Here is a 15,778-nt window from a genome sequence, read left to right on the forward strand (position 1 = left end):
TAAGCAACGTGCCAGCATGCTGACTTTAATTTGCACTGGAAGACGCATATATAGTACCACAGCTGACTTGAAGGGCAGTCTTAGTACATGCTCTCTGGCATTTAATTATTCCTAATCCTTCAACCTGGATCCTGGCGATTTTGTAGCCTATACATGATGTATAGGCACGTGCAAGTTGAGCTAGTACTGTGAAATGGGCATCATGCATTATTTCTACGAAGAATTTGCAAATCAGAGCTCGCAAAGTCCACAAATGTGTCAAACTTCTTTGAATTTGATCACTTTATTCGCTGCATCCAGCCAACAGTATTTTTCTCTCACACCAAATCAGCACCAGCCAGCAGACACCAGCCAGCCAGCAGTACTTTTCTCTCACAACAAATCAGCACCAGCCACCAGCCACAGCACAGCAAACAGAGTGGATGCTTGTGGTGGGCAATAGTGTACTCATAATGATTACTACTTAATGATAGATGAATGCAGGACCATGACTTTTTACACCATCACAGGGGAATGTCTACGATCACAATGGAATACATCCGGCCACAAAGCCAAAAAGTTTACATGAGTACTTAGACTCTGAACCTCCAATCGAGGAACGCAGAAGACAAGAAAGCAAGACATAAGAAAGAAAATAAAAGACTAAGCCTTTGAACTTCTCCTACGTCCTTTCTTTAACCTTGCTTTGATCCTCGACTAGAAATAAGAATCTCATATCAATTGTCTTCTTAGAAACTCTTGATGTAAGGATCGTTGTCGTTCCTATGCCTTCCGGTCACTCTATGATTTAGAGACTGCACTAGAAACCACATTGATTCGATCTCTACCACGCTAACAGATCAGACACTGCCATTGCTCGAAGCTGACCATGGTGATGCAACCAAGGACTACAAGATGACGCCTCAAGAGGATAGCAACATTAAGATGTTGCCGCCGTCCAAATCAGTAAGTCGGTTCTTTGGTTTTCACCTGGAAATGTCCCTACACGTTGAGGTCCTCACAATAACGCCTTCAGGAAGGAAAATGATGCCCACGGCACCATCATCACCAGCATAAGCTAGGCTTTTGCCCGAGAACATGCAAGCAAAAAATGGCGACCGGCGACCCCGGTAGCTCCAACAGAGACGACCAAGTCACCGCTGCCGTGAACTACCACGTGCCCACATTGCTCTGGCTGGCCACCGCCCCACCACCATGGGTGCCGCCCCCAGCCTAGAGGGCAATGGATCCGGCCGCTAGGGCCAAGGATCCCTTGCCCCCAACCAGCGCCGTGGTCGCCACTGCGACTGCTATTCCCACAAAGAGGGCGTCGAATCCAGCCACCCAGGCATCAGATCTAGGCCAGGCTAGCACCGCCATCGCCACCACGCCGAGGAAGCGAGGACAGAGGAGACTGCGGCCACCACCTCACGCCGAAAGGGTTCGCCGGTGCCGGCGCAACCCAGGAGCGCCCCCGTAAAGCCCCACGCGACTCGCATGAGGCCGCGCCCTCGCCGGTCTACCGCTGTGACAAAGAGAGCCTCGCCGCCACCATCCCTGTGGGTGGTGTGACTCAGAGAGGGTGAAGGTGCAAGCGGCAACTAGAGTTTGGCCGCCGCCCGAGTCGCCCACATGGGGAGGTGACTCGGGAAACATGACTCTCATACTCAGTGGCGGGCTCCTTCATCTTCCTCCCTCTTCTTCTTCCTTCTTTCCCCTCTCTCCTCCTCCTTCTCCCCCTTTGCCTCCAATTGATTTCCTAGGAGTAGGGGGGCTTGACCCCCCCCCCCCCGACGCTGGCTCTGCCCCTGCTCATGCTCAAGTATCATATACTCAGGGTTTCATTTACCTACCGGACCGGCCGAACTGCCGGGGTCCGGTACCGGTATACCGGTCTGGTTTGGCCGGAAACCGGTCGGTACCGGTGGAATTCAAATTTGAATTCAAAATACGCAGTTCAACCGGTTCGTACCGGTATACCGGCCGGTTAGACCGGTATACCGGCCGGTTTGGCCGGTATACCGGTGATTTGAAGAAACATTCTGACGGTTAAAAAATACTGGTATACCGGCCGGTTAGACTGGTATACCGGCCGGTTTGGCCGGTATACCGGTGATTTAAAGAAATTTTCCGACGGTTGTTGCAATGGACCACCTCTGCCCCGCGCCCAGCCAAATGTTGTTTCAATCTAGTCGCACCACCTCCTCCTTTCTGCGTATGACAATAGTTGCATCGCCATCCGGGATAAAGATTTTCACCGTGTTCCCATACAACATCTCTCCCTGCCATTGTCTATCTGCATACATGGACAACAAAAACATATCATCTAATATTCTAACTCCTAATTCATAGTGTCACAAATCATCTAATACACCTAAATCAAATCTACCTAAAACCTACTACATAGTGCAAAAAATCATCTAATACAAATAAATCTTACCTACATTCTAAATACACCTAAGTCATACACCTAAATCCTAAAACAAATCATCTAATACTCTAAATCATAGGGGGGGAAATCTTACCTGGCCGCGGCTTACCGCCGCTCGTGGCCGGTTTACCGCCTCTCCGGGCCGGTAAACCAAGCTTCCCAGGCGGTTAACCGGTCGGGGCCGGTAGATCCGCTACCGGCCCGGCTTACCGGCGCGCCTGACCGGCTAGCCGCGCGCCGCGGCCGGCTTGCCGGGGTCGAGCGCCGGACGGGGTGTCCTGGCGGCGGACCTAGCGCGAGTGAGGGGGGAGCGGACTGAGGGGGGGATGGCGTCGGGGCTGAGGGTTACCCCCAGTGAGGTTAACTGGACGCTCGCGCAGCATGGGCCTTAATGGGCCGTTTGTTTTTTTTTTTCTTTTTTGATTTAACTTTAAATTTCCGCAAACTATACTAAATGAACGATTTTTTGAGAAAATTTGACACCATTAGATTCGTCGCACCTTGAAGTATTTTTAGAAATCTTTTAGGGATTTTTTATTTTTTGAATTCAAATTTGAATTTTGAATTTGAACCGGTTTGGTACCGGCCGGACCGGTTTGACCGATAACCGGTCAAGCCGGACCGGTTCCCACCGGTTTGGTGAACCCTGCATATACTACGTATATAAATACATGAGCATGTTACATGCACGCCGCATTATTATTATCACCCTAGCTACTAGCTTTGATCCGTCAAAGATGTTATTACATGGATGCTAATCAAAAGTTTCATGATATCACGACCTGTGGAAATTCGACCTTGTTTGGGCACTGCGTTGATCCATCTCTTTATAAGAAATGTGTGGGAAGTTTTCAGAGCTTTGACCTCATACATGCAGTGGCAGACTCTGTTTAGATCATGACAGATTCTACAGAAGCAGATTGTTGTTTTCTATGGGAATATGGTTGCTCCTCTTACAGAAACAAATTTCTATTGCATAAACGACTTTTCTGAAGTACAAAATGGCACAGGAAATATACTAAATATTTTACGGCTGTCAGTTTAGATCTTGGTCAGCAGGCTCCAAAGACGATGTCACGAGCTTTCTCCTTCACCGCCGCCGCCGGCGAACTCGTCCCGCCACCGTCCGACGACCTGCCGCATGTGCGCCCCATTTGGATCGATCTCCGTGGGTGCGTGACATCTCACTCACATCTCAGAAGCATGAAATTCTTGTGCTTTCTTTCTTCAGCTATCACTACCTATAGCATGATGAGAAGGCCACAGATGGAACCTATCTGTGACTGAAGGTCATCAGAGATGTCGACGCAGCCCAAGCAAGGCATGCATTTTGTTTCTGCTGGGGCCTTTTTTTTATTTTTATATTTTTTAAAAACGTTTTTTACATAAATATATTTTCGGTTTCGCATTTTACAGTTTTATACCCCTATCGACCGGCAGGGGGCGGCAGGGACCTACATGTAAATAAATATAATTTTTTTTGCGCGGAGGCACCTGGCGGGAGCCTGCCGCCCCCCCCTGCCGGGCGACAGGCTCCCCCAAATATAAAAGTCAAACTGCACCACCTCCAGTACCAAGTTCTGTTAACTGGGATGACGACCTAGATGACTTCATGCCCCCCCCCCCCCCCCGAACTATGGCCTCCAAGAAATAACATGATGTGTATCATATGGTGTTATGGTGTTGATCGGTTTAGATTGTGAAGTAAATTGTGACGGGGCGGCAGGCCTCCTCTACCTTTAATTGCAATAATTATATGTTTGCTATGTTTGATTGCAATGATTATATTTTTTTGTGATCCTTGAACCTCGTGTGGCTCCATGACTCGGTCAAGTAGAGTTGGCGTTCAGAATTGTTTGATTTGTTTAATTGATGCTTGTGCTAAAGGTGGCCACAAATCATGTGTCCAAGCATTTGTGGCTGACCAATTTGATACAATGAACGAAATTTAAATTGAACGTTAAACAAGATACCACTAAGATATTACATTGAAGGTTTCATTCATTACAACTAAATTCTATAGAAATACGCACCGCCAACTAATTAAACAAGACATTTAGGCATACTACATACACAATATACTTAGTTTTGTACAAACAAATACATTAGAAGATGTGTCGTGCACAACTACATGCGGCGAATTCTTGTAGGTGGAGCCGACCCATCCGTTGGATTTCCAGAAGGTCCAGCCTCGGCAGCAGCAGTGGGTACTGAAAGCTGTGGGCACTTCTTGTAAGTGTGACCGTCCGCTCCACACAAGTTGCAATATTTTTTCTTCATTCCAGCCTCGGACTCGTCCATTCCGTTCCGGATACAACGTGTCTGCCGTCGGATTTCCTGTGAAGACATTTCCGTATGGACTCAAAACTCCTCTCTAGTGGTTTATCTTGACTGCATTGTCTTCTTTTCAATGCTGATAGATTTACTCCATAGGAATCATAAGTAATTCTATAGAAGTCACCGTAATGAACTTGAAACGCCACCTTGCTCGACATATCTGGCCATCCAAAGACTTTATTTTAATTATTCCAATATCTAGAAATATGGTATGACTTCAATTATAACCACTAATCCGAACCCTAAGTGCTTGTAATAATAAAAAATAATAATAGAATTAAACATACAAAAAAATTTCAATGAGAAAATTGAGAAATATTGGTTACCTGCGGTTCGGATCCAAAATCCGGCAGGGTTTCGCCGGTGGAATTACCTCCCTCACCCCTCCTCTCTCCCTCTTCCCTCTCTGGATCTCGTGGGCAAGAAATGAGGGTGCGAGAGAAGGGGCTCAGCTTTTATATTGGGGGGAGCCTGCCGCCCCCCTGCCGGGCAGCAGGCTCCCGCCAGAGGCCTCCGCACAAAAAAAATTATATTTATTTACATGTAGGTCCTTGCCACCCTCTGCCGGGCGATAGGCCCCCTGCCGGGCAGTAGGGGTATAAAATTGTAAAATGTGAAACCAAAAATATATTTCTGTAAAAAACATTTTTAAAAAATATAAAAATAAAAAGCCGCTCTGCTGGGGTGTGTCAATTTTTTCTAAGCACCTCTTTTCTTCGATGGGCCCATCCTCCAAAGCTTCCGAGCCCAATTCGCTCCAGCTGTCCACATGGGCCGGCCCACGGACAGATTTCTCCAAGGAGCTTCCTTGCACGCGAGCGCCCGCACAGTGATAGAGCAGAAAACATATCCATTTTCCGCAAGATTTTTTCTAACTTACCTTGATTGACCTATCCAAAGCTTCCAGTGTTTGAGATTCGTGTAATCAATCACAACCCTTGATTCACCTCAAACCCTACCTCTCTCCCTTCACTCTCCCCGCCGCCGTCACCATCGGCCGCCGGCGCTGCACGCCCGCAGGCCGCGGCTCCCGCTGCCCCTACGTCCCCTACGCGCAGCATACTCCCGCCGGTGTGCGCTCCTGCCTGCCGTTGCCTGCATGCGCACTGCTTGCATGCTTGCCGCTGCTTGCATGTGCGCTGCGCCGCTGCAGTTCGTCGCCCGCGCTGCAGGCTACGCTGCCGCCGCCGCTCACGCACTGCTGCGCCGCCGCCGCCGCCGCGCACGCGCTGCTGCCCCGCCGCCGCCGCGGCCTGAGCGCTGCTGCGCCGCCGAGCCGGCGCCTGCGCTGCGTCCAATCACTCGCCGGAGAAGAAGCTTGGCCGGTCGCCATTCAATATTTCGAATCTAATATTTCAACATTTCATACATTCAATTTCAACATTTTATCTGTACCATTTCAACATTTTATTATCAAATGTTGAACTAGTTCAATAAAATGTTGAATTAATCGTACCAAAATGTTAAATAGACTTGCAGAAATTTATATTGAATAATTAGACTAAATGAGCTTTATAGATGGATGGTTTATCTATCTTCCACAAGATAGATAGGAGCACCCGTGATAGAGAGCAGGCTGCGTCATCGTCTCACCTGACGAGTCATGTCGAATGCGACGGCGCCGGTACCTCGCGTCCGTCAAAAATTTCACGCATAAAAAACACGTTTCTTTTCATCCCACTTTTATGTCGGACTTGGACACGCGTCGACATCATTATCACTCAGAGGTCGGAGCTACTAGCGTCAACCAAATAAAATCTCACCAACTCACCACTCGTAATCCAACTTTTGTTTAGATGGATGAAGACGAGACCGGGAGAAACAATTTAGAATTTCAGATGAAGACGCCCATCAAATTCTTCTACTTGTACCAAGTCACACACACAATTCAGCAACAGTTAGTTTCAGACATGAAAAGACAAAATGTATGTGATGTGATGAGCACAACACAAGACCGCGCAGATCCCGTGAGATTGTGACAGGTGGAGCATTCAGAACGAACGATCGCACATTCTGTAAATGCATTCAGTCATCAGGCATTCAGGCTTATGGTGTGATTGGTTGGTTGCATGAGTCCAAACCAGGCTCGTCGCATGCCACTGTGTTTTGATTGGATGGTTGCATGGGTCTCGAGCCTATGCCACTGTGCTTTGATTGGATGGTTGCACGGGTCTTGAGCCTGGCTGCTGGGATGCAAAATGAGGCCGTGAGCCAGGCTCACGAGAAATGTAGGAATCGAGCGTTTCTGGCGAGCCAGGCTAGCACGAGCACCCACGCTGCATGAGAGTATAGAGCAGTGGTGCAAGGTCCCCTCATATGCCCAGGCAACCAATCAATTAGACCCTAGCTGGCCAGGCTGCTGCCATGCAAAGGCCCAGCATTTGGTTGCCTGCGCGCGAGCAGCATGGCCGAGCAGAGAAAGCATTTGTCAGATAGAATCTCTCCGTGACATTTCTCCTCCTGTTCCTGCTGATCCGTCATCCACTTTGGACCCCGCACTGTGAAATTGCGTTTGGCTGCCCCGACGAGGACGGCGGCCGTGTTCATCTCCCAGAGCTCGCCGCCCGCCCGGGCCCATAGGCGCTTTGCTACCCAGAACAGAGCGCGTCATCGAGCTGCTTTTGATGAAGAAGAAGAAGCGGCGAGGTCTCCCCCATCAGCTGATTCATCTCCCAGCTCCGAGCTCGAGCAGCGCCGCCGGGCTGCATCGCCGTCCAGCCTCCGGCGGTGGTGCTGCCCCGCCTCGGCTCCCGTCCTGGGCTTGTCTGGTAGGGAGGACGAGGACGGAGGACCCAGTCAACCATTGACGTTCAGTCTACAACCGATCTCGGTCGCACGCGCTCCATCCAACGTCCGAAAGGGACCCCAGGGGTGGACGGTATTTGAAACACCGTCCACCCCCCGTCCTCCGGTTGTCGGCTTGTCGCAAGGACGCGCCGGCTCCACTGCATGCCGTGGCTGGCCGGAGCGCCGCCCCCATGTCCCGAGCGTCAGTTGATCTCCTCCATGGCTCCATCCATGCTGCATAGGTCACACGCTTCAACTAGGGAAGAGGAGAGGTACCATGGCCGGCGGGCGGTGTTCCGACCCTGGTTGTCGCGAGGAGCGCCGCCTCTGCAGCACGGCGTGGCTCAGCGAACAACAAACAGCGCGTGATTGGTGCTCGATCTGCCCGATGGTCCTGCGCAACTCCGGCGGCTGCCGGCCGGCCACCTACTGCAGGTCGTGAATCGCCGGAGCGCTGGCGCATTGGGATTGTCCGTGAGCGCAGGGTGGAAGACCTGGACGGGCTCCCGTCCACGTCCAGAGATGGAAGCCATTTCTGTCGCGGCGAGCGCGGCGACATCAGGCTACGGCCGGGACGTGGCCACCGTCTCACCGGCGTCCTCCTTGCCGTGCGCGAACTCGAGCCGGCGCAATCGGTGCACGCGGCCCAGAACCAGAAGCCGGCCGTCTCCCTGTCCGGGCGGCCGGGGCCATGAACGCTCTGCCCAGACCGAAGCACGCGGTCGTGTTGCCCGTGATGAACAAGCGGCGGGTTCTCCCGAGCTGAGCAACGCCACCGCGCTGCGCCGCGTTCTCGCCGTCCACCCTTCAGCGTGGCGCCGCCGTGCACCTGCTCCCGCCCTCTGGGCTTGCATGATGGGGTCGATCGATCCAGTCAACCGTTGACCTGCGATCCCCGACCGATCTAAACCGCACATTGTCGATCCAACGACTAGCAGGGGCCCAGGGGGTGGACGGTATTTGAAATACCGTCCACCCCCGGTTGGTGTTTCAGGCGCCGTCCGCCCCTAGTGGCCGCGAGGACACCGCCTCCGCGGCACGCTGTGGCTCGCCGGAGCGCCGCCGCATCCTGGGCGTTGATGGATCTCATCCCTTGCCTCCTTTAGGCATAGTGCCGAGAACTACAATTGTGGCATGGGGGATGGGTGACTGGAGACGCGGCAAGGCTGCATCCAGAGAACAGAAGCCGCGGCCAGCCGGCCGGCCATCTCCTCGTCGCCACCAGAGCTGCGCGTGTACTGGGGAGCTGCTGTGAAATTATCAGCACGACGCGTGGCCAACAGATCAAAGCTGTTCTCGGAAGCTGCCTCCGCCTCCAGGCGTGCGTGGGCGCGGACGGGCTCATGTCCACCGGACTCGATGTGATCGTGTGCGAGACCGGCGTCACGCGGGTGGTGGAGGCACCGTCGGCGACGCCTGGCAGTGGTGGAAGTGTCCGCGTATCCGGAAGACCGGAACGAGGCGGCGCTCCAACGAGCCGCCTTGGACGGAGAAGGTGACACAGGCCTTGGGACTGTTTGCTGTTGGTGCATGCAAGGGCTCCATGGAAATGGAATCGGACGCCAGGAAGGGGCAGGAGGAAGCTACTTCACGGACGTGACGGCGTTCCGGTGAGCGAGCCACGCCGTGGTGCAGAGGCGGCGCTCCTCGCAACAACCAGGGTCGGAACACCGGCCGTACTCTCCGTGTTCGCCGCCGCCATGGAACGGCTACGGCTCCTCTTCCCTAGTTGAAGCGTGTGACCTAAGCAGCATGGATGGAGGAAATCAATCGACGCTCGGGACACGAGGGGCGGCGCTCCGACGAGCCATCAGCCACGGCATGCAGTGGAGCCAGCGAGTCCTTGCGACAAGACCGACAACCGGGGGCGGACGGCGCCCTTAACACCGACCGGGGGTGGACGGTATTTCAAATACCGTCCACCCCTGGGTCCCTTCCGGATGTTGGATCGACCACATGCGGCTGAGATTGGTCGTAGATTGAGGGTCAACGGTTGACTGGGTCCTCCGTCCTCGTCCTCGTCCTCGTCCTCCCTACCAGACGAGCGCGGGGCAGGCCAGCACCACCGCCGGAGGCTAGACAGCGGGAATGCGATGCAGCCCGGCGGCGCTGCTCGAGCTCGGAGTTGGGATCTGATGGAGGGAGACCTCGTCGCTTCTTCTTCATCATCATCAAAAGCAGCTCGATGATGCGCTCTGGTCTGGGCAGCAAAGCGTCTATGGGCCCGGGCGGCCGGCCAGCTCTGGGAGATGAATGCGGCCGCCGGCTTGAACCACGTCGCCGTCCTCGTCAGGGCAGGCAGACGCAATTTCGCAGTGCGGGGTCCAAGGGGATGACGGATCAGCAGGAACAGGAGGAGAAATGGCACGGAGAGCTTCTATCTGACAAAAGCTGGCTGCTAATTCTGTGGTCTCAATTCAGATTTTCCGAGATGAGTATCCTTAACCGTCCGATGGAGCTTGTTCATCTGAGTATCTGACATTCCATGCTTATCGGCTAGTAGTTTTTTTGAGATTGCCATTGAACATGAGCGCTTAATTTGTTAGCAAGCATCAGAAGGATTTTTTTTAGATTAAGGAGCATCATAAGGATGGGTGTCTGTTTTTCTTTAACCCAAGCATAGTATATTCAGCGTTGTGGAAAGTGGAAACTGCACAATGCTAAATTGTGGTTTCAGACTCTTCCAGAATGTCAGAATACCTGATTATTTTTTCGCGACCGAGAATACCTGATTATGAATGTGAACATGCAAGTTATGAACATTACAGCAATGTTTATTGTAAGAGGCATTTTTGAAGCACATGTCTCTAATACACTAAGCTTCAGATTGAACCAAATGTGCTGTTAATCCTAGTCATTTTGTGTGAACTGTTAAGGTTCAGAATATGGACACTGAAATGACACCCTTGCTACAAAAAGAACCAGATCAAGGTGGTGAGTATGCAAAGCTTAAGGGAATAGTGCGACAATCTTTTAGCTCGCAGTATTGATCAAACGCAGATTTGGAATTTTGTGCCAAAAGTGTTCTTCTACTTGTACCAAGTCACACGCGCAATTCAGCAACAGTTAGTTTTCAGACATGAAAAGACAAACTGTATGTGATGTGATGAGCACAAGACGTAGCCTAGCCACCGAGGGCAGGCTACAGCCCAAGGCCGCGCAGATCCCGTGAGATGGTAAGCCTCAATGCCTGATGACTGAGTTTGCAGGGGAATGAAGATTTCACACCATCACATTTTGCAACTATTATTCCTTCTTCTCATCACGTCAGGTTTCATTCCTGCTTTGGAAAATATGCCATTTCGTCAGTATGAATCATTCTTTCAGCTGCAGCAGTTTGGCCGGACTCATGGCTTACGTTAACGTCAGACAGAGTCGCCGGTCTTCATCAGCCATCGTTTTACCACCCTGAATTGAACACTGCTGCCAAGCAACAACCATCTAGCAGTAAACATAAAACATTTACACACGTGCCGTTGCGAAATTTCCAAGCGTACGAGATGCAACCTGCGACGCTTGACTAACTTTTCCCACAATCGTGTAAAATTAGAGTCGAAAAGATCGAGTCCAAGTTATGCAGACATGCTGCTGCTCATCCACGGCGCCTCAGCAAGCAACAGCTGCTGATGATCGGGCGACTTGTAGCAGTGGCCAAGTTCAAACATACAGGCTCACCGACCGTTTCGCCATGTCCTCTGATCTTTCTAGCCCAGGTTGAGTTGGAGCCGTTGTCTCAGTTTGTCAACAACGGGGTATTAACGCAGTTGGAAAGTTTGGATCGAAACAAAAGGAGGACAATTTTTTATTTCTCTGGCAAGGAACTGAAACGCATACTCAAGTAACAACATCCAATTTCATTTTTCTCAATGGGTTTTCCATACTAAGAAATCACCAAAATTTTTATCTCTCGTCCTAGAAAATATAACATCATATGAAGCTTACAAGTGAACATTATTTTATTTGCATATGGCGACATACGAATTTATTAATACAACTAATGCTCACATGTTATTATTTCAAAGCAAGTACTACTAGAATCTTTATCCTTTCAATGCAGTAGTTCTTTCCCAAACAGCCCAGCGATGGCTCGTCCAGGGTCCTCTTGCTTCACCAGGGATTCTCCCACCAAAACCTGCAGCAACAACAGGAGCGCCTCAGTTAGTTCAGTTCAAGCACGGAAGGGAACTTGTAAACTGAGAAAATATCACCAGCAAGGCATATTAGCCTTCATTAAATGTATTACGATATACTTAAGCATGTATAGCATAAGCGAGTTTGTCAACACTGAGTCGTATTTCAGCGATCTATAAATTATGGAGACAAAATTGAAGTGAACTGAAGATAAACTGACAAATGTGTGAGCCAATACAGAAATGAAAAGATAAGGTGAAGCCATATTAAGTATTTGTGCTCCAAAATATGTCCTTATAAAGTCATGCAGACAGTCTCTAAATTCACAGGGAATCAGCAGAACTTACAGCAGAAACGCCAGCATTTTGCACATAAGCAACATCATCCGGGGTAAACAGCCCAGATTCACCCACAACCTGAAAAGTAAAAAAAGGAACAGGGAAACAATTAGCAAGGTTGATGTTATAAAACTTAATGGGCTAACTCTACGAATAAAGAAATCAGGAGCAAGCTAGAAAAAATGCCCTATCCATCAAAACACAATATAACGACAACATAGATAGTGAACATAAGTTAACATAGTTACTTAAGATAAATTGTGTCTGTTTCAGTTTCATAATATATTCTGTTTCTGTTTTGTTGTAAAGAAACTTGTTTTTATATATGTTAAGACGTAATGGCAGGAAATATGTTCAACACACTGGAAAATAGGGCATCTTAGTGCCTTCACATTTCTGAATAAGCTACACTCTTGTAACTAATCAAGTTCCAACAGCTCCCTCCCTCAAAAAATGATAGTGAAAATTTTAACATGCATGTAGAAGAATGCGGCATTTAATATGCCTCGGCTGCCCCAGAACTATTATTTCTGAGCACTCACTCTATGCATAAGAAATACAAAGTAAAAAAATTAGATATTTATTAGGGATACATAAAGAATACCACAATTATTCTAAGTTTAAAGAAACACTCCCACTTGTGCATAGTACTACTAAAAATATGTGCTCTGAATCCCCAGGAGGGAGCATAGTATGTACAATAAGTAACTAGGAACTGACAAAAGTATTTAATAAATCAAATATGAACCCAAGATCATAGATATTACCAAAATTCCCTTCTCCCTGATGCTATCCCCATGCTTCTCAAGCAACATCTTGGTGTTTGCAGTATCAACAACAAATGTCTCTGCAATGTGAATAATTTTCAAGAAAAAAAATAAACATAATCAGTAAAATGGTTTAAAGAAAACACAAATGGAAAGCATTAGTCCATGTGGACTAAAAATGGTTAAACTTAAGATGACAAAATGTCTTCAGAAAAAAATCAAGCACCAGAAGAACATCATACCAAGGCTGCGATTATTGATGCCGATGAGCTTAACTCCATTTATATTCAGCACACGCTCCATCTCTCTTTCATCATGAACCTAAAGTATAAAACCCACCAGAATATTGAAATTAAGCTTGGCATATTACAGATTATTTGAGTTTACACACTAATGTTTTCTGCTCAGACATAAACTTCAAACTTAACAAGTAATACATGAAAACTGAAACATTGTATAAGCGCAGCAGGGAATTGCAAGGAGTTTCACAATATTTCATTATGAAGATGCAAATGGGAAAATTGCAGTAATTTTTTTTACAAAATAGTTGTTCAGTATTTTAAAAGACACACAGAAGGATGGTCCCTATACGGTCAAGTCGATATAGAAGCATAAAAACCAACTATTGTTATATCATGCAAAGTTAGCTATGATTTTTCCACTAAAAAGGATAATGTTAAACTTTGCATCATTGAAGCCAGTTTCTAATTAATGGGTAGGTATGGCAAAACAAGTTGCAGAATATATCAAACCTCAATAAGAGCTGTCATTCCCAACTCTTTGCATATCCGAAGGAAGTACTTTATGTCGAGATCAGTTAGCACAGCAGCAATCAGCAAGATTGCATCGGCGCCCTTTGATCGAGCGTTATAGATTTGCCACTTATCAATGACAAATTCTTTGCAGAGAAGAGGGCACTGTATACAACAGAATATGCTCATCTTGAGAACAATTGGTAACTCAATCATCCTCATATTTAAAGATTAAATGTATTGGTACCTTCACTCCTGAGGTGCGCACTTTCTCAAGATTCTCAAAGCTCCCCTGTACAATGAAGAAAATTGAGCGAGTCCTGTAGAGACAGCTTCTATGATCCCCATAAACACAAATGAATTGAAAATAATACCTGAAAGTACTTCTCATCAGTCAAGATGCTCAAACATGCAGCCCCATTCTTCTCATAAGCTTTAGCAATTTCAACCTGCAATTAGAAAATACATATTAGTTACAAAACCGGCCATTGAAACTGACTTGAGATTTGACAGCAATCAAAGCCCAGAACATACAGGATTAAAGTTCTCCCTGAGCACACCCCTGCTTGGGGACGCTTTCTTGACCTCAGCAATCAGTGCAGGCAACCCATTACGCTTAAAGGCAGCTTGTAAAGCGCCATAGAAGTCTCTTGTAGGAGGGGCCTTCGCTGCAGCCTCCATCACCTCCTTCAGAGGGTTCTTCGCGAGCCCCTGCACAAGACGAGTACCATCTGTTAACCATCATGTAGAACCCTGTTCAAGTTTTTTTTTTTTTGAGATCGAACCCTGTTCAAGCTTATGAAATAGTGATTGCTGCATATGTAAAAGTACGTAGGTCGACCATATGAAAACAGATTTATTACATTTTTAGTGAAATATAATTTGACAGTGCAGATTTTTCATTTACTGGAGGTACAATTTTTGTAAAGAAATGGTCAAAGATCTAGATTGCAGAATGTGAGCATTATCAATGCGACCTATGTTTAATGACAAGGAGAGTTATACACAAACGAATCACTTGATTTGAGTGAGCAGGTGGTTGTGCACAGTCACTTGATTTGCCTAATACATACAATTATTATCAGCAAGTTACAGCTGCATACCTCCGCCACCTCAATCTCCTTGTCCCAGATGATCTTCTCTAGGATGTTGCGAGGCGCCCCCAGCTCCTCCTCTACCTCCTTCAAGGAGGCAGTGGGCCGGCAGTGCCTGCGGATGCGGATCCCCTGGCTAGCTGCAATGCTGTTGACCGACTTGCCGTTCTCCCATTGGACCAGCTCCGCGGCGTTGAGCATATCGTCCTGTGCCAGCGCCTCAAGAATCGAGTCCTGAGTAAGCCACGGAAATTTGTCACAAACACGAGGAACGCGCCCAAGGAAATAAGCATAGCAACAAAGTCTTCTTTATACGCACGATTCTACTGGCAGATAAACAAGCAAATCGCGCTTGGGAAATGGGGAAAGAAATGCAAAATGGTACCAAGAAAACATGAAACCACAACGAAATGGAGCTCTTGGACAGCAGGGCGTACCTTGGAGGGGACGGCGCGGAGCGGGCGGGCGCGGGCGCGGACGCCGGTGAGGGTGGCGACGCGCAAGGGCCCTGGGGGCAAAGAACCCCTGGGGGCGGCGGCGAAGGAGGAGGACCCAACGGATCGCGAGACGAGGGCGGACTCCATCATGTGGGCCACGGAGGTGGTGGGGGTCTCGGTGGGTGGTGGGATCGGGGAGGCGGGGACGGACGGTGCCGGCGGCTACTAGTAGTGTGAGGGGCACGGCGGGGTTGGTGGGATGAGCTGCTGCCCTGGTTTGGAAGGGACAGGGAGGCATCGGACACGAGGGAGAGGAGGAGGCGCGCACGTGCCGCACTGCATCGCTTGCGGGATGGCAATTTCTCTTTAACAATTATCTGGTGCGTATTTATTATTTTATTATTAGTAAGGATTATAGAAAGGCATTATAGAGATAAATCACCAAAGTTAAGGAATCATAATTCATAAACTGCACTGCTGCCGGTGATCTAGATCTGGAAGAGCACATAGCAGAGAGGTAAGCTCAGCCACATCAAGGAGCATCACACCTCTGGAACTGAAGATCAGGGCACTGCCTCTTCAACGTTGCAACTTCAAAACTTTAAGCTCTCTCTTTCTACCTCCTCCCTTTCTCTCGAAGCCTCTCCTTTTCTCTCGGCGACTGCGAAGGCGGCGAGAGAATCTTGTGCTCCAGTCGGCGAGACCTCCGTTCTTCCTCGCCTCCG

At 48.9% G+C, this 15,778-nt stretch overlaps 1 protein-coding gene across 1 annotated transcript; it reads right to left on the minus strand.

Moving 5' to 3' along the window:
- Positions 1 to 11,365: 11,365 nt before the first annotated feature.
- LOC120702486 (indole-3-glycerol phosphate synthase, chloroplastic-like) lies at positions 11,366 to 15,386 on the minus strand. Its single transcript, XM_039986302.1, has 10 exons — positions 15,054 to 15,386; positions 14,626 to 14,850; positions 14,057 to 14,233; positions 13,897 to 13,971; positions 13,770 to 13,814; positions 13,523 to 13,687; positions 13,013 to 13,091; positions 12,771 to 12,850; positions 12,013 to 12,081; positions 11,366 to 11,666 (listed from the first exon to the last, which is right to left on the minus strand). Exons 1-10 carry the CDS (start codon positions 15,201 to 15,203, stop codon positions 11,583 to 11,585), a joined length of 1,149 nt encoding a protein of 382 aa, XP_039842236.1. The 5' UTR covers positions 15,204 to 15,386; the 3' UTR covers positions 11,366 to 11,582.
- Between the last annotated feature and the right edge of the window lie 392 nt (positions 15,387 to 15,778).

This window comes from Panicum virgatum, chromosome 4K, assembly GCF_016808335.1.
Source record: "Panicum virgatum strain AP13 chromosome 4K, P.virgatum_v5, whole genome shotgun sequence".
NCBI lineage: Eukaryota > Viridiplantae > Streptophyta > Magnoliopsida > Poales > Poaceae > Panicum > Panicum virgatum.